General features: G+C 59.6%; 1 protein-coding gene across 1 annotated transcript in view; it reads right to left on the reverse strand.

Annotated features, from left to right (window-relative positions):
- Positions 1–1,989: 1,989 nt before the first annotated feature.
- Positions 1,990–26,388, reverse strand: part of EPHX2 (epoxide hydrolase 2) — a 39,002-nt gene continuing 14,603 nt past the window's right edge. The window contains exons 10-18 of the mRNA XM_044450342.1: positions 19,570–19,655; positions 17,967–18,078; positions 11,330–11,404; positions 11,147–11,195; positions 9,765–9,867; positions 9,524–9,593; positions 8,017–8,097; positions 6,761–6,819; positions 1,990–3,582 (exon numbers count right to left, since the gene is read on the reverse strand). Coding sequence (XP_044306277.1) covers positions 3,498–3,582; positions 6,761–6,819; positions 8,017–8,097; positions 9,524–9,593; positions 9,765–9,867; positions 11,147–11,195; positions 11,330–11,404; positions 17,967–18,078; positions 19,570–19,655 — 720 coding nt within the window. The 3' untranslated portion in view covers positions 1,990–3,497. The remainder of the gene's footprint in view (positions 3,583–6,760; positions 6,820–8,016; positions 8,098–9,523; positions 9,594–9,764; positions 9,868–11,146; positions 11,196–11,329; positions 11,405–17,966; positions 18,079–19,569; positions 19,656–26,388) is intronic.

The raw sequence follows: 26,388 nt of genomic DNA on the forward strand, positions 1-26,388 counted from the left end.
TCCTCCAAGGACCCTCTCCCCCCCACTCCTCCAGGAAGGCCCCACACCAAGAAGGTGAACACCTCCCTGCCCCCTGCGAGGCAAGCTCAGCAGCGTGGCCTGGGCCCCTCGACCACACACGGGGCAGGTGTTTGGAGCTCTTTCGGTCTTGGAGGAAGGGCAGGGTATCAGGCAGCCCAGGGGGCAACCTTTGGGGGAGCCCAGGGTGCGCTTCCCGTGCAACCTGCAGATCCCAAGAATGTGGAGAGCTGCACCCGAGGGCGACCGGGGAACACGCTTGAATGCAGAGCGGTCCCCTGTCCCCGTCTGGTAACAGACCCCGATTGCAGCTTTCCCAGGTAGCTGTTTGCAGCGAGCGAAGCTCCCTCCCTCGCTTCATCCGCAGAGCAGACCTGTGGCCTCCCAGGTGGATTTAGCAAGCTGCTGTGTCAAGAGCTTGAATATGACACGCCCCACATAAATTCCACTGTAGGGGCTCCACTTTCGTGTGTAATCCTATAAAGAGAAATGGGTATCGGCTCGCTCAGGCGTGGTTTAGTCTGCAAAAGCCTGACAACCCCGGCTTGGCAGCTTCCGGGCTGGTGGCGTTTTTAGCTCCTGGCCATTATTCTCTCCATGTTAATTCAGTTCCTTTTTCTTTAGAGATAGAATTGCGATGGGGGGGGGGGGGCTTTCTTCCCCGTCCCCATTTGCAGCCAAAGTGCTCATCACAGAGAGTTGTGCGCATGGTAGGCAAGTCAAGAGTGGAGCCAGCTGGAGCTGAGGGTCAGACTAGATGGCCTGGGAGGCCCTTCTGGCTCGTTCTGTTTCTCTCCCTGACCGTCTCTCTGTTGGAGCAGAAAACTCTAGGAGGTGAGGAACCCACCTGCGGTACAGCCGGACAATGCCAAGTCTCGAGGCTTTGCGACCTGGGAAGCAGGCCTGGGGAAGCAGGAGTGAAGGCACCGGATCGGAGCCGATTCGGAGCGAGGGATCAGGGCTGCTCCTCCGGGAAGTAAGCCACGTGCCCTGCGGCCACGCGCGGGACGAGGCTCGGCTGCCTTCCGAGTCTCCCCACCTTGGCGGCGTCCCCAAGCGCGGGAAGGGGCAGGCCGGGCGCACCCCTTCCCCAGAGGAGGAAAGCACCGGGATCGGCCCGGGCACGGCTTTGCCGGCCGCTCACACCCGACACCGGGCCTCCTCCACCCCTGCGCCGCTGTGGCACTGGGGACCTCCTGCTGCGGGGCTCGGAGCCGTGGTGGTCCGCAGAGGCGCAAGCCGGGGCCCGCGCACGGGCGGCTGGAGGGGCGGGCGGTGGGTGCGCCTGGGCCCAGGCCAGCCCGCCCCCCCCCAACTGGGCCTCCCCAGGAGCCCCCTTTCCCTCTTGCAGGGGCACGGGCCGCATGCCTGCAATTCCGCCCTCGCAGCCCTCCGGGACCGTGCAGGGCGCCCCCAGCCACACCCGCGGCTCCCCCAGCCCCCGCAGGCGGGCGTCCGCGCACAGTTGCACCCCGCGGAGCCAGAATCCGGAATAAGCGGCCTCGGCGCAGGGGCCACAGCAAAGCCCTGAGCAGGAGGCGAAAACAGAGCATGTGCAAAGGGCCGCTGCATGAGTGGACCGAGGGGAACCTTGGGGGTGCTCTCCTGCGGTGGCAGCGGGGCGGAGGAAGGCCGTCCCGAGAACAACCCGCGGCGGCTGCCCGGCCGTGGCCAGCGGGGCAGCAGCAGGTGGACCATCCAGGCAGGGTTCCTTCCACGCTTTGGCCTCCCCGGTCTCACCCGAGAGAAGTGGCTCAGCAGGGCATTTGGGCCGGGCGATTGCACCCAGCAGGGACAATGGCAGGAATGCTGGGCTTTGTAGTCCGGAACAGCTCGAGGGACCGGGTTCAGGAGGCCCTCTGTGCACAGCGACATGAACAGAAGGCGCTTCTGCACTGAGCGAAAGAGCCGCGTCCTTTCTCTGCTGCGCCAGTTTCCCTTCTTCCCAACACAGATCAATCAACAGCCAAAGACGTTGATCATAAGACCTTTATTCCGGTCACCTGTTTCCGCCAGCAGCTCTCTCAGCCATAGATGCAGCAGGGGATAAAAGCACAATCAGAATCAGAGGAGCAAGATTACTGCTCGGAATTATCACCAATTTGATCCCGCAAGCACTCTGGGGCAGCGGTGGGGCTGGAGAGAAAGGCACGTATTGGGTAGGTAAAAAGGAGGCCCCGAACTCACCCCTCGGACCCCGCAGCTAGGAAGGGCCACGCTGAAATTCTCTACATGAATTCACAGTGAAAGTTCCGGAGCAGGAATTCTAGCTCATTCCTGCTTTGCTGGTGTGGGGAAGCCAAAAGGTCAGTGGCCCAAAAGACACCTCCTCCAATCGATCCCTGAAATGTAACTCACCCACCTCCGTGGCTTCTGGGATTTCGGCATGCTTGGCACACCCACACGCCTGCAAGAGTGCCTTCCAGACCTTAAGGACTGGAGACTTGGCAGCCTTTAAAAAATGTAAAATCGGAGCCAGCCTGATCCAGAAGCAGAATTTGGCACTGCAAACATTGTGTGCCTGTACAATCGAAGTATAAATACAGGCCAGGTTAAAGGGCTTCTGGAATCCAGGCTTGGAAAGGCCTTCACCTTAAGGAGTCTGGGCTACGAGGAGGAGAAAATACCAGGTTGGGTAAATCAGTTACGAAGGTGAGCACTAGAGCTCCAGGTTTCGTGACCTTTGCATTATCGGCTCTCTCTCTCCCGGCTCTTCTGCCTGGGTTGAGTGGCTGAAAGACCTCGGCTCCAGCAGCTGTCATTGAGTGTTGGAAGGCAGATGCGATGCTGCACACCACTTCCCAGGGTGGTTGGTTGTGGGGTGTACCGGGGGGGGGGGGCATGGAGAAGACTCCGTGCAACAAAGGTAAAGCAAACGCTGGATCAGACAGAAAAACCATGATTTGCTGGATCTGGAAGAAAGGAATTTGACTACTCCCTCTCCATTGGCTTCAGGAAAGATGAGCCCCCTGGCCCCCACAACCAGGGAACCGGGGTTTAAGCACACAGAAAGGGCCATGATTGCAAACCATGAATCCAAGGGCAGAGCGGAGCTGCAGCGTTCGGCAACCAGGGGCTGAAGCCGCGTGCAGGAGGCGAAGGAGAGCAAGCAGCTGGTTGCCAGATCACCGGGAGAGGAAGGTGGCGTGCCAGGCAGGCCCCTGCGAATTGCCTTGGCCCAGGAATTTACTTTCTTCCCTCTCGTTAGGTTTCAGTGGCGGCGAAAGGAATAGAGGACCACGAGGCTGCTCAAGCGCTGTGCTTCCATTTAGCCTGTTTCCTGTTGCTCCCGACTCTGCCCTTCCCGTACGTCAGATTTCTGTATCTCATCAAGACGGGAACACATTTCATTGCTCAGAGCATTGAGAGAGAAAACGCCAGACAGCCTGTCCTTCCCCGAACCTGCCTCCCCGCTTCCGAGACGGCTGGCGGCGATTCCGCAGGGATGGGTGCCGGGATGGGACGGGACGGGACGTGGCTCAGAGCTTAGCAGCTGCTTGCAGCGTGGGGCGCTTGTGGACCTTCTGCAGCCACTCGATCAGGATTTTGTTCAGTGCAGCCGGCCTGGGGGAAAAGGCACACCATTGGCAAGGCGGGGCATTGGGGCACAGAAGCACAGAAACAGCGCGAGTCAGAAGGGGCCTCCCGGGCCATCTAGTCTGACCCCCGGCACCAGCCAGCTCCGCTCACAACATGCCCACCATGTGCACCTCCAGCCTATCCTTGGACACCCGCACCGATGGGGCCTCAACGACCTCCCGTGGAAGCCCATTCCACACCCTGGGGGTCCTGACTGTCAGGAAGTGCTTCCTGGCATCCCAGGTGAACCTTGGCTCCCTGAGCTTTGCTCCGTTGGAGCACGTCCCGCCTTCCTCTGCAGGGGAGAACAGGTCTCTCCCCACCTCCGTGTGACACCCCCTCACACACCTGTATGTCGCCAACAGATCCCCTCTGAGTCTCCTCTTCTCCAGGCTGAAGAGACCCAGTTCCCTCAGTCTCGCCTCACACGGCATCCCCTGCAAACCGGCCACCAACCTTGTGGCCCTTCGCTGCACTGACTCTAACCTGGCTATATCCTTCCTGTAACGAGGGGCCCAAAACTGAGCACAAAACTCCAGTTGCGGGCGCACCAGAGTCGTACAGAGTGGCAGTAACACCTCTCTTGATCTAGAAGCCACACTTCTGGCTATGCAACCAAGGGTGGCATTCGCCCTCTTGGCCACCGCATCACACTGCTGGCTCACGTTCAGCCTGCAGTCAACCAGCACCCCGAGGTCCCCGAGGCATGAAAAAGGCGGCCCACATCTGGTGCCTGGAGACCACCCCACTCGCCAAGACCCCGAATGCCAATTCCGCTAAAGAGCTCTGGACTTCAGGCGTGATGGGGCCACGCTGCACATACCTGGCCAAGCGGGAAGATGCAAAAGGTACAGAACTGGCGCAAGAGCTGCTCCAGCACCGTGACGGAGCACGGACAGAGGATCTCTGAACCTCACCCGCGGCTCCGAACACGGGGAAAGCCCCGCCGGAGAACACAAGGCTCCGTCCACTCTGGCCCTCGCACAGAGCCAACCTTCCCCAGCACCCCACCCCCCGGCAGGATGCGTGCAAGACCCAAGCTCCGAAGCAACGGGTGCAGGCAGGCAGGCTGACTGAGTCCCACTCTGTGGGTAACCACCAGGCCCCTTGTTCCGTCCCATTTTTTAAATTCAAGGTTTGCTTTTAATTCTGAGCAGTTTGTAGTGCCTGGGAAGCTGCGGTCTTGCAGGGCCATCTTTCCCTGGGGGCCAAAAAGCCCTTCTGCGTTTGGTAGCTCTTGGGCAAGATGGCCCTAGTCGCTCTTGCCAGTTCGCCTCCCCTCATGCCACACAGCAACCCCTTTAGGAAAGCCCATCCCCCGACACCTGGGGCACGCACCCCAAATTCCCGAGGTGCCCACTGCGCCCAAGGGACTGGAGACCTCTGCACTAGGCAGCCCGAGGCAAGCCGTGGCCCCTCCACCTGTACTGCCAGGATCCAACTGGCCTACCTCGCAGGATCGTGCTGAAGATCACTGAGAAGGGGGGTGAAGCCCCCCACCACGGTCAGGGCTCTCCAGAGCCCCCTCTGGGTGCTGCAGGCGCTGCCTGGCCACCTCCGGAAGGCCCTGATCTGAAGCCCCCGGCTCTCGGCGCTGACCGAGCCCTGGATCGAGGAGCCCCTCTGGCCGCTGCGGTGCCAAAGCAGGGCCAGGCAGGTGCCGTCTGCGTTGAGGAGCAGAACCGGCCCAGACGCTGATCCAAAATGCCCGAGGGCAGGCTTGCGAAAGGAGCAAGCAGGACCCCCGGAGAGGCTGGGCCCATTTCCCGGACTCTCCCCCGAAGCCACACAGCAGCGTTCCCGCCCGGCAAACCGGAATGCCCTTGCTGCTCCCGTCCAGACCCCCTCAATTCACGGGCCGCTACTGCCTTGCCATTTAGCTGCAGAGGGTTTATGGCTCCCCGTAAAATCGGGTGGGGGCAGCGTGGCAGGCGGCGAGGGAAGAAAGACGAGCCGGATTCTTACTTGCAGTCAAACAGCCCCCGCTCTCCCGCCTCGATTTATTTGTTCTCGGCTGGAATATATCATCCCTTGGATGGGGGCACTGGCAAAATGCAATTCCAGCCGGCAGCTGATTTAATGGCTTTCTTCGGGAGAGGCGTCAGTTTTTACTGCAGCTGTGACATTCGGGCGGAGAGGGTCGTTTACTGAGATGAACAACAGGGCAGGAAGCTGGCGGGCTGCGCTCGGAAAGAAGGCGATTTCGCAGACCTCTGTGTGGGCGGCCCCGGGCCAGGGCTGGGGCAGTGCCGCCGTGAGGGCGGGTGCGAGGGGGACCTGGCTTGGTGCGCCCACCTGCCCCCCTCTCCGAGGCGTCTTGTGCTGGGATGGACTGTGAGCCACCCAGACTTGCTGGCTGGGAAAGGGGGGCTCTGCCCCTCTGAGCTGGCAGGGCACGCCGATGTTCCCCAACCTTCACGGTCACCACACATGTCCTGCACCCTTTTCACCGGCCGGGCTTTTATTCCTACCTCTGCATTCGATTGCTTGGATGCTCCGGAACAGGAAAGCTTTATCTTCAGCTTTATCCAGATTTCCCAACTGCAGAATACCTGGATGTCCGACTAGGCTGAGCAACCTTTCTTGGGCTCTTTGGCAGGAGCCGCAGCTGGAGCACTGAAAAGCTCCCTTACGGGACACGCCGTTTTCCGGCGGCTGCAGCGTGGCAGCCAGTGGGGAGGAAGAGGGGCTGTTTCGCCCGTGCTCTGCCTGCCAGCTTCTGCTCGTGGGCATTGCTGTTTAAATGCAGAAGTGCCCTGTTTCGGTGCTTTTCTTTCTCCTAAGAGGCAGTGAAAAGAAGGTTCTCGGGGCTACATAATTTCTCCTACAAAACAGGCCTTTCTAGTGGGCTGGGAATCATTTTGGAACATTGGGGAAGTATGAAATCCGGCAGACTGATCTTCATGCCTCGTCTGGGAGGAGCTAGAGACTGCTCGGATGGAACGGTGCCATCTTTCGCAAACGCATCGCCCGAGATGCCAGGGAGGCGGGGAGGTCCCAGCAGTCCGTGAGCTGCCCTTCCTCGGGGGCCCGCTGGGGGTCTCAGCTTCTCTGCACTGAGGGCATCCGGCAGCGTTTAGACTGAAGAGTGGGCGCCAAGTATTTTAACCGTGATTTGAGAAAAGCTGCCCGCCAGGCCGAACCAACATGGGATACCACCTACCTCTCCATCTGGGTGAAGTGCCCACAGTTCTCGATGTGGCCCCGGCTGAGCTGTGGGATCTAGGAGGAAAAACGCAGGTCAGTCCCCGCTGGACGGAGGCGTCCTGGTGCCCGGCTCACGGCTCCCCTAACGGGAGGGGGCATCGTCCCGGCAAACTCCCACACTACGTGAGAGCCGTGCAGTGTGGGGGTTCAGGTGCTGGGCCAGGATGCGGCAGATCCGGGTTCTAGTCCCCGCGCAGCCACCAAGCTCACTTTGGGCCAGTCACAGACTGGCAGCCGGACCTTCTCCGCAGGGCTGTTGTGAGCATAAGATAAGGAGGCGCTTCCTGTAAGGCACTTTGGATTCCTTGAAGGGAAAATGGTGGGGTGTAAATAGAACCCCACTGGCCTCGGCCTCCGTGTCGCAAGTGGTGTGGAAACGAAGTGAAGCGCCTCTTGATCCGTGATGCGGATTCCCGGGGATCCCTGACCGTCTTGCTACAGCGGCAGGAGGCCGCGTGGTTGTGAGGGGCCGGGGCGCCTTGCTGATGTTTTGAAGTCAGCACGACAGTCCCTGGAGCTGCGCCCGCGAGGAGAGGCCGAAAATCCGCGTGGCTGATCCACAAGCCAGTTCTCTCTGCCAGCAGAGCTGGGCTTTGGCAATGCTCACGGGCCGTGGCTGCCCGATCCAGAGTGGGCCGCTCGGCGAGACCCCGGAAGCCAGAGGCCGCCGCTGGGCAAACCCGTCTCCCTGCAGCTCCTGGGTTCAGTGGAATCCGGGCGGGGGGACAGAGGAAGGACTGTGGCTCAGCAATCCAGAACCGCCGCAGGGTGGCCCCGGGCTCCAGTGGCGCAACCCAGGTGCCTCCACCTGAACGGCCCCTCTGCTCTGGGCACAGGGCCTGCAGTTCTGACGGCTGGGGCTGGAGGCCCCCCATGGTGGAGAGGGCTGGGCAGGCTTACGGCCGAGGGGACCGTGCCGGAGACACCCAAGTCTGAGGCTGCTTTAGGCGTCAGAGGTCCAAACCAGCTCCTCCCCCGAGCCCGGAAACAATGAGAAACTCGGGCAGGAGAGGGGCAGCGATCTGGTTTCGTGGGTCCCCTCGGTAACACGGTGGCAGCTCCGTCCCGGGCCTGCTAGAGTCCCCAGGAGTAAAGCCGCACGGAGGGCGTCACGGCAGTCCGGCCTGGAGGCAGGCGCAGGAAGGCGCCTGCGAGGAAGAGTCCGGCCCCTGCGGCTCGCTGGCCCACCGGGCCGCCAGCACGGCCACTCACCCATTCCTCCATGCGCTCGCTCATCTTCGGGTGGAGGACGATGTCCTTCCCAGCCGTGACCATCAGCGCGGGGACGTGGATCTGCGGGGACAGAGCGGGAGGGAGTCGGGCATCTGCAGCAGGGCCCAGCTGCGTGTTCTCGTCCAAGGTGCCGGCGGCCCTTTGGGGCCAGCAGACTCGCACCAGGGACGGGCAGGGCTGGGAACGTGCCTTGTGCCACGGATCAGTGGGCGTTCCCTAGGAGCAGAAGCGGCACTTTTGGGAAGAGGCTGTGGCGCTCTGAAAAAGCGAGCTCATTTGCCGTTGGGAAGCCTCGGGGGGCTGCAGCCCACCCAGCAGAGGGATGTAGGAGGGACCCCAGCACGTGCAAATCGATGGAGGCAGAGCAAGAGAGAAGTCAGGCCTGGCTGTGTGCCAAGAGGTATTCACGGCACCCCTTTGGATCCCAATAATGAAATGCAGCAGGACGCGGTGCCCTGGTTTGCATGTAAGGGTTGTGTACAGGCTGTTGCTGAACTGTGGGTTATTTCTGACTCCTATAGTGTTGTTGCATTTGAACCCTGCACTATAATGTAACCACGGTTGCTGATCAGAAGCAACCCCGGAAGAGCACCCATGATTTGCTGATGGGTTGTGAAGTCCGGGCTGTTTGTGACCACCAACCCACAGTTACCCCATAATGCGGGGGCCGCGTGTACCAGCAAGTCACAGTCCAATCCCTAGTTGGGCTGTCATGCTCAGACCAAGTCGATAATCCCAAGCTTTGACGTGGGCAACAAAAACAAAGCAGAAATCACGGGCACAAAGCAAGCCGCCTGCCCCCCAACAGCCGCCCCGAACTCCAGGCAGCCTCCGCAAGGCCGACGCTTCGGACGAGGGCGACCACAGAACCCGCTTCCGGAGACCCCGGAGCCGGGCTGGCTTCACGGAGAACTCGCTTGTGACTTGAGACGGGAGCCACACGGCTCTGCCACTAGGAGGGCAGCGGTCTGGGGAGGGGGGCCACATGGCGCCACAACTAAAACGACGTGAACGCTCTAACACACCCGGCCTGCTGGAGCTTTTCCCCTAAACTTCAGGAGTGGCCCGACAGCCTTCGGAGAACTGGGGAGACGGAGGGGGAATGGCCCACAGCTTGGGAAAGCGCCCAAGGATGGGCAGGGGAGGGGAGGGGCTGGGCTGGGAGAAAGGGGGGGCGTGGATATCTGGGGAGCTCCGGAGGGCCGGCTCTGCACCCCAGGCCTGAGGTTCCCCGCCTCTGTGCAGCCGTGAGTTACCGGCAGAGAAAACTGCTTGGTAGGGAAACGCCTCCCATGCCGTCTCCGGGCCCATCTGCTTCCCTCTTACGGTCTCCCGAGAGGCTGAGCTGCCCCCCCCCCCGCACGTGTCCCCCCCGCTGGCCCAGCGAGGGCCCTGCAGTGAGCTTTGGGGTTCGGCGAGAGGATGAAGGCCAGCGGCAGAGCGGCCCAAGGAGAAGCGGATGCCCGAGTCCCCCTCCCACCCGTACCTTCCTGTCCCGCGCGGTGGCGTTCCAGCGCCAGTTTTCCCGAAGGTTCCGGTACCAGTTCAGCGGCCCCCTGCAAGAAGAGAAAGAGCGGGGAGGGGGACTCGCCTGGGGACTTGCTGTGCAGCGTGGCATCTGCTCCCAAGCGACTGTCCCCGGCGAGGGCAGGGGGCCGCTTTCGGCGATTTCCCCAGCAGAAGCCCCCACTCTAGCCCCCCGGCACCCTCCCCGCCACCCCCAGTACCTGAATCCGGATTTCTGGTACTGCTCGACGTAGTACTGGAGCACCGGGGGCGGCAGGAGGGAGCTTGGAGGAGGATTCTCTGGAAGCCCAACCAGCAGCCCTCCTGCAGCACAAAAGTGGCCGGCATGAAAACGGCCGTGCAGCCCCGTTCCTCACGAGCAAGTTCCTACCCGGCCCACACGGTCTGGACTGAGCACCACCTGCAGCCTGCGGCCAAGTGTCTGAGCTGCGGGCGTGGGGCCGGGGCCCTCCGACATTCCAAAAATGCACACGGCGAAATGCACGGTTTAAAAAACCCACAGTGCAGGAAGGCCGAGCACGCTGCAGAGAGGTGCACAAGTGAGGTGCGCACTTCGGAGAAAATGCACAGCAAGGTGCGTGGATTTCCATCCAGAAAACGAAACGAAGCTGAGCGTCGGGGAAGGGCTCGGAGGCACGAGCTTCAGGGTAGAATCTGGGGGATTCCGGCAAGCTTGCTTTTGCCTCACCAATGAAAAGGTAGCGGCAGGGGGTTGCGAGCTGCAAGAGCAGGAGGCCGAGCAGGAGCAGCTTCCAGGGAGCGCGGAGGAGCCGGCTCACTCGCACCGCTTCCTGCCCCTCCTGCTTCTTCACCCTGAGCACTTCTGCAAGGACAGCCGCACGAAGGTGTCCACACAGGGGCTCAAGTCCTGTCATATCAACAGGAGCCTGCTCCTCGGCGGGGATGAAAGAGTCACGCACCACTTTTCCAGGCCAAATTTAATTGCACACAAAAGGACAGGAGCTGACCACCCGCCGTCTGTTTCAGTACGTGGAGTGTGCTACGTTTTAGTAGGAAAAATAAGCTGGGCCGGAAGCGGACGAGTGCGAAGTGCCTCGTTACAGCAGCTAAGACCCCCGTGTGCTTTCCCGATGAGGAAAAGGAAAGGGGGGCTCCTGCAGGTCCTCTCCCACTTCCTGGGATCAAGGCTGTTCTGCCTCAAAGCGAATGTAGCCCAAGGCCAAACCCAGTTCAAAGGCCCTCCAGGGGATCTTTAGTCTAGGCCAAAGGCACCGGGCCCAACACAGCAGCAAATTTTGGATCAAGGCCTTGAACGCCAGCAGGAGACGGTGTCCGGACTGCTCAGAATGGGGAAGGCGGCACAAAAGCCCGGAAATCGCCAACGGATCCAAAGTTGTGCCACTCCTGAGGAGCACAGTGAGCAGAGGAGCAGGAGAACGGAGGGAGGGAAGGAAAGGGAAGGGAAGGATCGGGATGGAGGGACACTTTGTGCGCCATGTGGGGGACACGCTGCGACAGTCCTGCTGCGTTCGTGTTCAGGGGGAGCCGACAGGGCGATGGGGGGCGATGCCTCGGCCCCCGGGATGCGCCCCTTTCCTCCCCCGGGGCTGCAGCTTCTCACCTCGCTTCCGCACGTTGAAGAGATTGATGGAGCGATTCTCCATGTGGTCCTGCAAGGGAAATGCATCCAGGAGAAGGGGCAGGGCTGGGTTGCTGCCGCAGCTTCTCTCCGGGCAGAAATCCAGCCAAGGGGCCGCCTGCCTTCTGCCCTCCCTCCCCCCCCCGCCCCGTGCCGCGGACTGACCTCCTTCCTGACTGACCGCACCATGATCTGCAGGGTCCTCCTCACGTCCTTGCCCAGCTCGGCCTCCGCAACTCCCTGTTGGAGGAGGAGGAGGGGAAACGGTTCGCATCCTGCTCAGGGGGCCTCGTGGGGTGTTCTGGGGGGAGGCCGGTCAGCCGGTCCTTCTGCACGACGCCCCCCTCTTTGCCGTTCCACCCCACACCACGCACCCCTCCCTATCGGAGAACAGTCGCACACCTGGTCCCAAGCGCCCTGTTCTGGGGGTGCCTGCAGTGCTGCCTGCCAAAGCCTGCTAGCCCAGCGCCGCGTTCACACAAGACACCCACAAGGGAGGCAGGGGTCCAGCGCCCCACCCCCCCCCTTCCCAGCAACTGGTGCACCGAGACACACCGGACTGGACGTGGGCAGCGTCCCCCCAGCAAATGTGTCCAAAAGCTCTCAAGGCTCCTTTTCAGGGGCCCTGAACCGTCCACTGATCCGCGCCGTGGATGATGGACCCTTTGGGTTCTGCTCTTGGGGCAGAGGGAGCAAAACGCCTCCCTTGCCACCTTCCCCGCACCAAGCCTCGTCCGGAGCGCTCTCCGGTCTCCCTCGCCGGCCCCTTTGCTAAGTGGCCCGGTCCCGGCGCTGCCCCGACTCTTCTGGCTGACCGTTTCTGCACTGTCTCTCCACTAGCCCTTTTCCCGGCGCAGTGGCCCGCACTGCAGGGGGGGCGCACCACTGATGCACTGTGCTGGGCAGTCTCCATTTTGGCTTCCTCATTAATTTTGCTCTCTGCCTTTGCCCGTGTCGCAGCGGCTGCGCGCAGGACCAGCGCCAGATCGGTTCCCCAGCAGCGAAAGCCACTGCGGCAGCCGAGCAGAGACTTTCCACCAAACATCTTGGCCGCAGGCCGTTTTGGTCTCTGCACGTGCCCAGCGCCTTGGACTGGGCTTGGGAAGTCCCTGCACCGGCCCTCACACTCGCCCAGTCCAGAAGGCAAATGCCGCCCCCCCCCCCCCCCGCCCCCCCCCCCCTCTTCGCCAGCCCATCTTGGTTTGCTGCAAAAGCCCCGAGCAAAGCGAGACCCTTCCAGCCCAAACCTCCGTCAATCTTGGACACCAACTGGAATGAAGGAAAGGTGGGCGAGGGGCCGATCAGGGCCCTGCACGGCCCCGTTCCCACCGCCCCCATCCCGTCCGTGCCTCTACCTGCGCCCCAACCCACCCCGGGCTGGCGGGGGAAACTCTCCCGAAAGCTCTGCACGCCGGAGATCTGCACAGCTGCCACCGGAGGAAAAAGGAGCCGTTTGTCTTCCGGCAATTAAAACTGCTCCGCTGATTTCATTCTGTTTAAAGCGACTAAAGCGAAGAGAAGCAAAAGAAGAAAGGTGCGTTTCCGGAGATACAAATGTCTCCATAAGGCAAGCCAGGCGTGCGCTGCCGGGGCGGCTGACAGCCCCATCAGTCACCCGCAGGCGCTCCACCGCCCTCCCTTTCTCTCGCTGGAGGGGGCAGACAAGCCCCACAAGTTTGTACTATCTTCTCATGACAGCTCTGAAAAATTCAAGGTTTGGGGGCACGGGAGGTGGGCAGGAAGAACCCAAACGCACCTCGCGTGCTCACGCACAGGCGCTCTCGTCTCCTCCCCAGGAAAGGCTCTTTCCCGTCCTGCTTTTGAACGCCAAAATGTCAACCCAGCGCACAGCTGCCGTGAAAACGGCAAAATCCATAGTTGGGAAAGGAATGGAAAATAAAACTGCTAATCTCATCCTGCGCTTATCAAAGCCACGATGCATGCGGGCTGACAGAACTGTCACAGCACTAAAAGGAGGATATTGCAGAGTCAAAAAAGTGCAGAAAGGGCAACCTAAGCTGGAGAAACTCCCTTAGTAAAAACGGTAACAACTGGAATTGTTTACCCTAAAGAAGAGTGGGATGCATGGAATGATACGGCAGACAGGGAAACATGGCTCTCCTTCATGGAAGAGAAGGCTACCCATGGTCACTAGTCCTCATGGCTCTTACACAGGTGGGAAGGTGCTGCATACACCTGTCCCGCTTGCGGGTTCCCGAGGGCAGAATGGTGGACAAGATTGGTCCTGGCTCGGGTTCAGCATAGCTCTGCCTGGCTATCAGCCTCCCTGAGCGGGGTGCTGTCCTGTTTTGCCTCCCCAACCCAGCATAGCTGCTCCAGTCTCCACTGATCCCTCTACTAGGCTGTCCAGGCCCACCGGTGCCTGGATCTTGGGAGATCAGGCAATCCAGGAGATGCCTGTGAAGTTTCTTCAATCCATTAGTGCCCCTTGGCTGTGCTCCCCGCCCCCCACACTCCAAGCAAAACACCAATCATGGCTTCTCCCTCAGAGTCCGCCAATTTTCCCACCGCGGCATCATATGCAACCTCCTGACCCCAACCTGGAGGTGCAGGTGCTCTACATCCACTCTACTTCCCTCACAGCCCAAGCCTGTCAGAGAGAAAAGCGATGGATCCCCTCTCTGCTTTTACACAACTGGGTAAAAAGTTACTTAAGAAACCGACACTCTTCCCCGACTCTCGACATCAGGCGCACAAAGGAGCTGGTCTCCCCACGCAGGCCAAGGCAGAGGCTTGGCGCTCCGTTCCAATTGCTGGGGCGCAGTCGGGCCGTCTGCCCTGTCGTTCTCTCGCCCCCCTTCCATCCCAGGAAATAACGGAGTCCGCGCTTGCAGAGCTAAATTGGGCGGCTGCTGCAGCTGTGATGCAGAGCTCAGCCTCGGCGCCGCTTCTTTCGAATCCCACAAGCTGAACTGCTGATGAAGGGGGATCGCGGCCACGTGAAGCTCGGGTGAGGCTGCGGGCACCATGCCCAACTCAGAGGCGCTTGGTTTCCGATGCCTTCCCCGTGCAACGGAAGCCAAATGGCCTGGCACCAGGGTACCTGAGGGAGCGCCTTTGCCGTTCTCCATATATTCCTACCTGGCCACTTAGATCCTCTTCGGAAGTCCTCCTCCGCATCCCCTCCGCTAGTGAGATCCAAGGGGAGAGGGCTTGGAGGGGGCATGCTCACCAGTAATGCCTAGACTCCGGAATTCTCTCCCCAGGGATATCCGCCTGGCACCGACTCTTCTTTCTTTTCGGCGCCAGGTGAAAACTTTTTTATTTAAACAGGTTTTTGGGTGATTTAATGTAATTTTAATACTTTTATACTTATTGTTATGATTTATTTATGTTGTAAGCCATCCTGGCACGATTGTATAGGATGGGGTAAAAATATTGTAAATAAATAAATAAATGTTGTTATAGATTTTTGTATCTTAATTTAATTTTGGTTATTTTGTTGGTTGTATTTACTGTGAGGATATTCTATTTGAGGTGCTCATATTATTGTTTTATCTTTTATCAGGTTAATGTAATTTATGTATGTTTTTATGCCCTAGTATTGTAAGCTGCCCAGAGAACCTTTGGGTTATGGGGCAGCATAGAAATGGAATTAAATAAATAATAAATAAATACCCCTCCCCTCCCAGCAGAACAGGCATTCCTGCTGCCCTGGAACTTCTCTCAGTTTTGGAGGTGTGTAAGTTGGTTTGAAACTCGACATCAAGAAAACTAAGATCATGGCATCCGGTCCTCTCACTTCCTGGCAAATAGATGGGGAAGAAATGTAGGTAGTGACAGATTTTATTTTCCTGGGCTCCAAGATCCCTGCAGGTGGGGACTGCACCCAAGAAATTAAAAGACGCTTGCTCCTGGGGAGGAAAGCTATGGCAAATCTGGACAGCATACTAAAAAGCAGAGATATCACCCTGCCGACAAAAGTGCGTGTAGTCAAGGCGATGGTTTTCCCAGTTGCAATGCATGGCTGTGAAAGCTGGACCATAAGGAAGGCTGAGCGCCGAAGGAATGAGGCCTTTGGATTGTGGTGCTGGAGGAGACTCCTGCGAGTCCCTTGGACTGCAAGGCGATCAAACCGGTCAGTCCTAGAGGAGATCAGCCCTGACTGCGCTTTAGAAGGCCAGATCCTGAAGATGAAACTCAAATACTTCGGCCACCTAATGAGAAGGAAGGACTCCCTGGAGAAGAGCCTGATGCTGGGAACAATAGATGGCAAAAGAAGGAGGGGACAGCAGAGGGTGGGATGGCTGGATGGAGTCACTGGGGCGGTGGGAGTGGGCTTGGGTGGACTCCAGGGGATGGTGGAGGGCAGGAGGGCCTGGAGGAATGTTGTCCGTGGGGTCGCGATGGGTCGGACATGACTTCGTGACTAACAACAACAACATCCTGTCACACCTGCTGGGCTCATTCGAAAACGCCGCTGCCATGAGCCCACCGTGACCACACAGCGACGGGACGTGTGCAGATACGATGCAGTAAGGGTGGCGGAAGGTGGACAGATACACCAACACAACACCAACGGCACACGGCCCCTTGCAACTTGTGGCCAGCACCTTTCACGCTGCGCTTCCAGACCGAGGGGTCCTGCGGCTCACAATCATGGCAGAATTCCCCTTTTGGCTTAACTCCTGCTTTTCTAGTAAGAAAGGAAAAACAGCAGCGGTGAGCGGGATTCGAAGGGAAGGCGGCCCTGGCGAACGAGGCCCTGGAACGACGCCCTCGAAGCCTCATCTGGGAGCACGCAGAGTTTCAGTGCAGGCAGGGGCTGGGAGCCAGGATTCGGCCCGTGCGCTGGCAGCCGCCCAAGGCTTACTCTTCATTCCCAACAGTGCAGGAGCAGCAGGTACCGCCAAGCGGTTCCCATGAATAATGCCTTCCACTCATCGATCCAGAGCTGAGGCAGTATTTTGATTTCCCCAAAGTGACAGGTACAAATTCTTCTGATGGTGTAAAACTGAGCGTGCAAACGCCAGCACAGCAAAGCCGCGAGCGAGCGAGGGAAGATTCGGGGAACGAAAATGCATCTGCGTAAGCGAAGCCTGCTTAGAACAGCCCCCGGAAGGAATAATCCTGAGCGGCGATGGAGCGATTTCAATAATTCATCGCTTTAATCAAAACGGCCAAGGTGGGAGAAGGATGACAAGGAAATGCACTTCCGTGCCCAGAAACGGCTTTCAGCAGGACTGCTCTGCCTCCACACCCAACCCTGCAGAGAATCCTCGGGCGGGCAAGGCGGCCTCTTTGTCAGCAACAAGGCTGGCTGCTTTGCACCGGGAAAGCAAAATCCGTGCTCCCCACCCAAAGGAAAAACAGATCCGGGCAGCTCAGAAGACCTGGGCTGGGCCCTGAGACCAAAACCTCTCTCTCTGTACGTTGCCAGAGGGCACAGACACACCACCAAAAACCCACAGCCCCAGCTGTGCACCAAGGAAAGCCCATTCTGCAAAGCACAACTGGGCAGTATTTCCCAGTGGTTAGAGAGCCAGTTCCTAGGTTGAAGAGTGTGGCAGAGGAAGGGCAGAGCATGTGTTTTACGTCTAATGCATGAGCCAGCAGTGTGAAGTGGCGGCGAAGAGGGCGAAGCCACCCTTGGGTGCATGGCCAGAAGCGTGGCTTCCAGCTCGAGAGAGAAGCTGGTGGCGTTCCATGAGACTCCGGAGTCCTGCGTCCCAGTTCTGGGCTCTGCACTGCAAGAGGGACAGAGCGAGGTTGGAACCAGCCGGCTCAGGGCAGGGCCACAAGGATGGCAGCCGGGTTGTGGGGATGCCCCGTGAGATGAGACCGGGAGCTGGCTCTTTTCAGCCTGGAGAAGAAGAGACTCCGAGGGGATCGTTCAGCCACTTATCGGTATGCGAGGGTAAGCCATGTGCAGGAGGGCCATGACCTCCCCTGCAGCGGAGGGCGGGACGCGTTCCGAGGGGGCAAAGCTGAAGGAACCAGGCTTCAGGCTGCAGGTCAGGAAGTACTCCCTGATGGCTAGGACCCCTAGGATACGGAAGGGGCTTCCAAGGAAGGCTCCATCAGTGAAGACATTCAAGGAAAGATTGGACACCCACGTGCTGGGGATCCCATGAGCGGAGCCAGCAGGCGCCGGGGGTCAGACTAGATGACCCGGAGACCCCTTCTGACTCGCCCTGTTTCTGACTTGTCCTCCCTGCCTCCCATCTTGCGCACTAACTCACCCTCCCTCTTCTACTCTCTTTCAGTTCCAGCTCCAGCCTTACAAGCACAAACGTTCCACATTTTCCCACAGTCCGCTGCTTTGCATGAAATCAAAAGCGGCTCCAGGTTGGGGGTTTCTAAAGAGGCTGACCCCAACCAGGAACTGTCACTCTCAGCTCTGCTGGCCGGGGGTGCTGGGCGCTGCTCGGGGAAGCCTGCTCGAAAGATGGCCCCCTCCCCTTCCTTCGCTGCCCCAACAGGCCCGCAAGAATCCAAGGCCCGTCGCGGGCAAGGGGCTACCGCATGCCTGCCAGGGCATCTCCACTCCCTGAACGAGCAGAGCCCGGCACGCCAGCGCACGAGGTCGGCTGGCACTCGCCATGCGCGTGAGACGGAAGTCAAAGGCACGCAGCCCGGGACTCCCTGTCTTTGGCAGGCCAAGACAGGAGGAAGCTGGCTCCAGTGCCACGGCGATCCCTGTGGGGCCCGAACGGGGAGCCAGGGGAGGTCCCATCCCCAGTTGTAGGGTTGGACTTGAGCCTCAGGGGGCCGAGCCTGGAGAGAGCCCCCCATGGGTCCCCAGTCCACACCCAGAACCGCTGGCGCACGTCCTACTCACCGGCTCCTGGAAGTAGAGCTGATAATCAAAGACCGGGTGGGACTCCGTCAGCTTCATGATATCCACTTCAGGGTCTGCCGGCCTGTAGGGCGTATTCAGCCCCGCCACGGCCCTGGGACAGCACAGAGGAGATCAGCCGAGGGGCCGGGCAGAGGGGCTCCGCCACAAGGCCCCCAGCCCAGAAGGGCGGCCCAGGGCTGCCCAGCACTGCCGCGGGGCACCCGATGGCTTTTCTCCAGGCTGCCACAAAGAGCAAGGATGGGCGGCAGGGCAGAGACAGCTGCTGCGACGGCTTGAGAAGCAGCCCTGTGCTGCCGGTGCAGCCGACAGAACGGCCCTTGGCCAGCGGCCACTGCATCTCGCCCCCACATGCGGGGGGCCGGATGCAGGCTGCCTGGATTAAAGTGTCGTAAAGACGGATGAGCAGAAAGATCGGGAAAGAAAGGTCAGTCGAGGGTGCTGAGCGGCTACAGAAAGGGAAACGCAGTGGCGGGCACCCAGTAATATTCTCCCTGCAGCCCCCCCCCACCCCAGAGTCCTCTCTGGGGGGTGCACGAAAGATCCGGGACTGAAAACAACATGGCTGTTAGCCGTTGTTGACGCATGTTAGAAAGCGCCCCTGGTGCAATTCTGGCCAAGCTGCCCCCACAGGAGAAACTGGCAGGCAAAGACACGCACAGGAGGAGCACAGAGCCCAATAATAAAGGTAATTTACGGATCGTTTAAACAGAGGCGTCACAGCAAAGGGGCAGAAGCTCACAGAGCAACGAAGAGTGGCCACAGGGAGAAAGGAAATCGGCTATTTAAAAAAGCAGCAGCCGAAATCGGCAAGCTGTGAGTCGGCGATGCCACCCGCACAAGCAACGCGGCCGGGCCTACGTCCTCCTCCTGCCAGGAGCCGCTGCACCGGAAGAAGGGGCTTGTTCACAGCACACCCTTGAAGGGGAGGCCTGCGCAGGACCCGAGCGAAGGCCCGCCTGGTCCAGCACCCCGCTCTCCACCGTGGGCAACGAGGGGGCGGTCGCAAGCGGGACACGAGGGGGTGCCTCCTCCCCTGCTCGTGTCCCCTGCGGACTCGCGTGCGGTCTCTGTCCTGGAAGCTGGATAAAGGATAGAGCAGCAGAGCGACAGGAAGACGCAAAGTGGCCGTCTGGTCAGAGGAAGGCCGGAGGGCTACCAGGTGGCACGGGATGGGGGTGCAGTGCCTGGCTTCGCCTCACCACGCTTGCTCTAGGGGCAGCACGGGATTTCAGAGAGATGTAGAAGCAGAGAAGCAGAGCGAGTTGGGAGGGGTCTCCAGGGCCATCTAGCCTGACCCCCGGCTCCAGCCACCTCCGCTCACGACGTGCCCGCCATGTGGACATCCAGGCTGTCCTTGAAGACCTGCACCGATGGGGCCTCAACCACCTCCCGTGGAAGCCCATTCCACACCCTCGGGGTCCTGGCTGTCAGGAAGGGCTTCCTCGCATCCAAACGGAACCTCGGTTCCTTGATTTCCCTCGACTCAGAATGGGCTCCGCAGCGCTGGCGGTTCCACGGCCTCAGGAGCTGATCCACGGCCCCCGTGGCTTCGACTGGGAACACACAAGAGGTGGCAACTCACCTGACCCGCTCTGGGTAAAAGAGAGCCATGCCCCACACCGTGGCGCCACCCCAGTCGTGGCCAACGAAGGTGGCCTGGGAGATGCCCTGGAGGAGAGGGGGAAAGAAGGAGCGGTCAGCCGAGCGCAGAGGCGCTTCCCACACGAGCAAGTGTGCCCCCCACAACCCTCGCCCTCGCCGATGGGGCGCGATGCTCCCGAAGGCGGGTGGCCGCATCGCGGTGACCTTTCGGAAGGGGTGCGGGTGCGGGTGCAGCTCACCCACGTTCCGGGTGAACGCCGACCTCACTCCCCAGGCCCTGCCTGGGCGTCAGTGAGCGACCCGCCTCCCAAACCGACTTCTCGCTTCCCCAGCCTCCTCGCGCTGCTTGAGCCGCTGGCACTTCTCCCGACGGAGCCCGACACCAGGCGCGCCGGCAGCCAGGAAAACCTTGCGCTTATTCTGTGGGGCCGATGAACTACCTCACATCCAGCCTCCCCACACGGGCAGCCACCGGCTCCGGCCTGAAGAAACCGCCCCACCATGTTATCTTGAAAAGGAGGAAGGAACGACGAAAGGCCCAATTCCGGGCGCCCAGGCCCTCGCCAAACTTGAAAGAACCTGCCTGAGCTTTTAAGTTCCACCTGCTTGCACAAGATATGCGGCCTTCCAGCCCCTTTCCCCGCCTGCTCCAAAAGGCCACGGAAGCGAGGCGCAGTGTCGCAGCTCTCTGCCTTCTCCATATTGTGGGTTTCGTTAGGACCAAAAACGTATCCCAGGTGCTGCGAAGAGGCCGGCTCTGTTTGAGCCGAACGGCCAGCGGCAGCCTCGGATGGCCTCGAGCAATGGACAGGTTTTTCCACAGCGGCCTCTCCAAGAGGCCCAGTTCCCCAGCACCGATTCTACGATGACAGGGAAAACGCCACCCTCCAAACCCACGCCTTGGACGCCCCGGACTCCAAGAACTCTCCCCGCGCTCTCTGGGTATCAGCAATTCCTTCCTTGCACATTTTGGCTGCCAAGGCAGTTAATCCCATCATCCAAACGCAGGCATGTGAGCTGATGCATTTCAATGTTTTCATCATAGTTCTGTATTGCACCTGATTTCATTCTTGGCTGCTTGGAGCGCTATGTGCAGGAGAAAAGTGGACCATGAACTAATTAAATAAAGACAGTAAAGGAAGTCAGCCGCCCTCTGGGTTAAAAGCACTGCACCAGTGTAGCCCAGCAGGCTGCACTCTGACTGGCAGCACCTGCCCAGGATCTGAGGTAGACTGCTCAGAGCAATGGCTGCCCAACCCTTTTAAGGGACAACACCCAGCACTGAAGAGGGGACCCTCTGTATGCGAGGCAGGCACTCTGCTCCAGAAGGGGGTACCCCAACCACAGACCAGTCTTCATCCGCTTCACTGCAGCCAGTAACATGTCGTGAGCGGAGCCTGCTGGGGGTCAGACTAGATGGCCCGGGAGCCCCCTTCTGGCTCATTCTATTTCTATGTTTCCAACCTTTCGGCGGCATGCATTTTAGCTCTGTGCATGCCTTCTCGGCCGCTAGTGAGTGTGCGTTTGTGCATGTATACACACAAAAACTTTGGCTAGTTAAGGAACCGTGTCGCTGCTAGGAACCAGGGCAGATTCATACAATCTTTTCAGTTTGGCAGGGAAAACCAAGACTTAGAAGCTCAGTGGATGACAAAGAGCCGCAAGACACAGCGCTCATCCAGGGCACAATCCTATGCGACTTTAGTCTGAAAAAAGGCCTACAATGGGAAGTTATGGCTTTTTCTTGTTCAGCATCACATCTCGGTATTTCTTACATACCCTCCTCAAACGCAGATGCCTCGCGGCATCTTACAGGAGTCTAAAGACGCAAAACAATTCAGAAGAGCTGAACGTTAAGAAGGCGAGACGCTGCAAAACGAACGGGTGGAACCAAGGACGGCCCTCCGGGCGCTCTTGTTGCGGCCCCTGGAAAGGGCCGGCCTGCTTCCTCGGCCCGTCCTCCCTTCCCCAGCCGCCGATCGCTGGGTGCGTTTGAAGCAAGCACAGCTCCGTTCTGGACGGTCAGAGCATCAAGTGACAACGAGCTTGTCTTCTTGGCACCGCTGGACTGCAACCCCTGGGGTTTCCTCTCAATGGGAACTCAGCTCCCTGGCAGGCAGAAGAAACCGCCCGCACCTGGAACTGGGCTGGGCAGCATTCGGGCAACCAGGACCAAGGGGGCCAGAAGTGGGGCGCACGGCCCAATCCGTCTGGCTGCAGCATTTGACACAAGCTGCCGTTTCTGAGCCGCCGGAGGGGCCCGGGATCTAATTCCACGCAAACGCCTTCCCACCGCCTGCCTGTGCGCAGCCGGACGAGAAGCCCGTGCTGTCTCCAGCCCCCAGGAGCCGTTCGCCAGGCGCAGCTGCAGGATCCACCGCGCCGGCACGGCGACGGCTGCACAGCACACCAAAGCTCCTGGCTGTGCCCCACCAGCAGCCCCCACCCCGGCCAGGGCTGCGCTGGCTAATCATTCAGGGATGATCGGGCTCCTTTGCCAAGCAGAGCGCCGGCACGACGGAGAGCAGGACGGGCTCACTCCTGCCACTGCGCCAGGAACGAAGAGGGGCCGGCAGCTTGTGGGGGGAGGCACAGCTATGGGCCGGACAGCCAGGAGAAGAGAGGGCCTGGCTTCAATCGGAGTGGCGACCATGGTTCCCGAAAGTGCGCAGCAGGTTTAGCGTGACCGTGTATGTCCCCTTTATGCCAGAGCACTGGCAAGGGTCCTCTTGAGTGCATCATGGGAGCGGGGGGGGGGGGGCTGTCGCAGCCTTTTTGGAAGGCCCTGAAGCGTAACCCTTCAATCCGGACTTTCCGGGAACACCAAACAGCACCCTCTGGGTATGGCCTTCTCAAGAACAAAACAGGCCCATGGCAGTTAAAAAAGCAGCACCCTTAAAATCCCCTCAGAATGGGAGAGGCAGCTCCCTCGGGGTGTTTTGCCTTCGAAAGTTTCGTGCGCCGAAGCCACAGCCGTTGATTGACAGTAAATGCAGCCATTGTGCCAGGGAGAGCTTGGGAAAGGGTCCTGCTCTGCCCCACACAGTATCCAATCTGCCCCACACCAGCCTGTCTCTGTTGAGTTGAGGCACCAGAGAGAGTAGAAAGCGGGCGTGAAAGGCGCTTCGTTTAATTGTGCAGGGGAAAGAGACCAGCATCTCCCAGCAAGCCTGTGCGTGTGCTGAGCTGGAGCTGCAACCCTTTCAAGCAGCTAAGGGCGATGTGTGACTCAATGCCCAGGAGCCCGGAGCGTGTCACAAGCTGTGTGGCCCCCCTCCAAGCAGCCCCCCCCCCCGCAGCAGGGAATGCAGGAAGAAGAGAGGGCAGAGCTCAAGCCCTGTCATGACCGTTTCCACTCACACACCGAAAGCCCAGAACGGCACCGGGTGATCCCTCCAGAGGCATCGCGTGCTTTTAATTAAAACCTGCAAAATCCACCTGCTCGCCACTGCGAACTGCCCTGAAAGGAAGATGGAGTCGCTCACTCCGCTCCCTGACTTCAGCAAACAGGCCACATTAATTAGCTAGCTAATTATTAAGACACAAAGGAAATGTTCTTCTTTTCTTCCCTAGAAAGCCTCGAATGCATGTCCCCCAAGCACAAGGAAAAAAGCCTCTGGCCACCAGGAAGCAGCGTCTGACTCCTCTGCATGGAAGCGGGGCAGAGAACCTCCAGCTGGGGCCAAATCCGGCCAGCCAGGGTCCCACGGGGAGCCCCACGCATTTCCTGTGCTGATCACGTGAGAGTTCTGGACTTCCACCTCTTTGCCCCTTGCTACGGCGTTGCTGCTGCTGGTAAAAGCATTGAGCTACAATAAGCTGGGATTCTGGCATTTTGGGCCCCTTCCCATGGCCTGCAGCCCAGCCCCAGAGCTCCCCCAGGGTGGAATTTGGCTGACAGAGGATCAGCAGAGCAGTTACAGAGAAGCCACGGGAGGAGGTTGAGGCCCCATCGGGGAGGGTGTTCAAGGAGAGGCTGGACGTGCACATGGTGGGCATGTCGTGAGTGGAGCCGGGGGTCAGACTAGATGGCCCGGGAGGCCCCTTCTGACTCGCTCTGCTTCTATGTTTCTATGTAAGCTAAAAGCAGCACCATTGCCCCTAGACTGGAATCCGCCCCCCTGGATTTGAGGAAGGAGCTTCGCCCGCCCTCCTTGGGGATCGGAGCGGGGCCTTCTGCCTGCGCATACGGCGGCCCTCCCACGGCTGCCTTAAGTCCTTTACGTCTCAGGGACAGGCAGAATAAATAAAAAAGCAACGGGCTGCGGATTGCAGCCGGCTTGCCTCTCAGGATCAGGACCCGTGGGCCAACATGTCCTCCGCAGAAGGCAGCTCAGGGGACAGGCAATCTGCGCGCGGATCGATGGAGGGGCCTCGAGCGCCTGGGTCAGCGCAGGTCGCCTGCTCCGATGTTCCTCATTTGCGCTCCAGAGCGCTTACTCGTTCGAAGCGCTGCCCTCAGAAGTTAATTAAATTCGACGCCGGCTCCCGCTGCGGCACGGGGAGAGGACGGGCAGCGGGCGGGAAAAAGAACAAGGAGAAAAGGAGCAGAAAAATGACTGGCGGCAGGGGTCAGCAGGCACAGTGGTCACAGCTGGGCAAGGGGGAAGTGGATGTGGACAGAGCTGGTTGGCTGGACATAGTTCTGGGGTAGGTGGAGGATGGTGGAGAGCAGAATTACCCTTCCCAGCCCAGATGGCTTGGCAGGACAGTGGGAACTGTAGTCCCGTGTGCCTACTGGGTTCTGCTTCCAGAAGGCACGGATCCTTTTCTTCATCGTGGGGGAAGCAACCTGGGGCCTCCCAGATGTTTTAGGCTACAACTCCCATGGGTCCCAGTCAGCGAGTACAGCCAATGCCCAAGGTTTATGGGAACGTAGCCCAAAACATCTGGAGAACATCAGACTGCTGGGCCTTGCCTTATCATACGGCTGCCTATTTTGGATGATTTTACGTCTCACAAATAAATGTTGGGCTCATCTTGTCGCTGTTCATGTTCTGGCTGGCCGGGAATTATGAGCCCAAGGCCTCCAGAGGGCAGCCAGTGCAGGGGGAGGGCTCTGGGCCAGGCGTGGGGGGACACGGGTAGGAGGGGGTGGGTTCGTGTTCCACCTGCGGGCTTTCTGGCTGGCGGCCACCGGGTGACCAGAAGGCGGGACGAAGCGGACCCAGCGGGATCCTTCTTACGCCCCTTACGACTGGCGCGTAAGCCTGCTCTGCCCCCTGCAAAATGCGCCACCCCGACTTGGCTTACTCACCAGCAAGCAACGCTCAACGGTATGCGGAAGAGCCGGAAGCAGGCCGGGGACAACGGGGTGGCGCTCAGTGTGGGTAAGGGCAAGGTCTTGCACTTGGGGCACAGGAATGGGCGTCGTAAGTGCAGGTTAGGGGGCAAGTGGCTGGAGAGCAGCACTTGTGAAAGGGACCTCGGGGTGCTGGTCGGCTGCAGGCTGAACGTGAGCCAGCCGTGTGATGCGGTGGCCAAGAGGGCGAGCGCACCCTTGGTTGCATAGCCAGAAGTGTGGCTTCTAGATCGAGAGAGGTGTTACTGCCCCTCTACACGACTCTGGTGCGCCCGCAACCGGAGCATTGTGCTCAGTTTTGGGCCCCTCATTACAGGAAGGATATAGCCAGGTTGGAGTCAGTGCAGCGCAGGGCCACAAGGTTGGTGGCCGGTTTGCAGGGGATGCCGTATGAGGCGAGACTGAGGGAACTGGGTCTCTTCAGCCTGGAGGAGACTCAGAGGGGATCTGTTGGCGACATGCAGGTATGTGAGGGGGTGTCACAGGGTTAACCCTAACCCTGTTTCCCCTGCAGAGGAAGGCAGGACGCGCCCCAAGGGAGCAAAGCTCAGGGATGCCCTTGTCGGGGGGCAACACCGCATGCTTGGTCCCTGCTGGCAGGCGCCACCTGCTCTGTGTGAATGGGACAAGGGTGCGCAAAGAGCAGCCATCAGCTGGTCAACATGGCAGCAGCTTTCCAGATGGCTCGCCAGGCATGCCGTGATGGAGACCCTCCTAGCACTGCCCATTAAAAAGGCTGTGCAGCTCGTTATTCCGTCATTTCCTTCTTAATGGGTTTTTTGTTGTTCAAAGCAGACTGAAAAGGCCGGGAGGGAACGGAAGGTTCACAAGCAGATGACAGTGTTGTCCGGAGCCCACGAAATTTGCAAGCGGGGAGCTGAGAAGCCGCCTGTGGAAACACACACAGCTTTTCTGGTCGGCGGGGTCACAGAGGATGGGCAGCAGCCCCCGTCCTGCCCGAGACGGACCAAGCAAGAGGAGCGCTCCCGAGCAATCCAAGGTCGTTGCACAAATGAAACATTTAAAGCGCCCAGAGATGTTCATTGGCTTTGGCTAATCCTTTTACCACCACTTCCCCGCAGACCTCTGCAGCGTCATCGAATGTCACTCCGGTGCCCCTGCTCCACCAACTGCTGAACTTTCGCTGCTCTAAACAAATTATCCCAAGAGCAAATCGCATTCTTCACAGGGCAATGAGCAGCTGCCGACCTCTGCGAGGTGGCGGGAGAACAGATGGCGAGGAACGTTTTCCGTGGCAGGGAAAAGGCGGGAGCTCCGTTTCGGAGTGGGGATACCACCACACTTTTTTATTTTATTTATTTATATTGTGATTTATATCCTGCCTTTTTCCTACAAAGGGCTCAAGGCAGCTTACATCATCTCTCCTCCTCCATCTTATCCCCACCACAACAACCCTGTGAGGTAGGTTGGGCTGAGAGTCTGTGACTGGCCCAGAGTCACCCAGTTGGCTCCATGGCCGAGTGGGGACTCGAACCC

This window comes from Varanus komodoensis, unplaced genomic scaffold, assembly GCF_004798865.1.
Source record: "Varanus komodoensis strain SLA01 unplaced genomic scaffold, ASM479886v1 scaffold64, whole genome shotgun sequence".
NCBI lineage: Eukaryota > Metazoa > Chordata > Lepidosauria > Squamata > Varanidae > Varanus > Varanus komodoensis.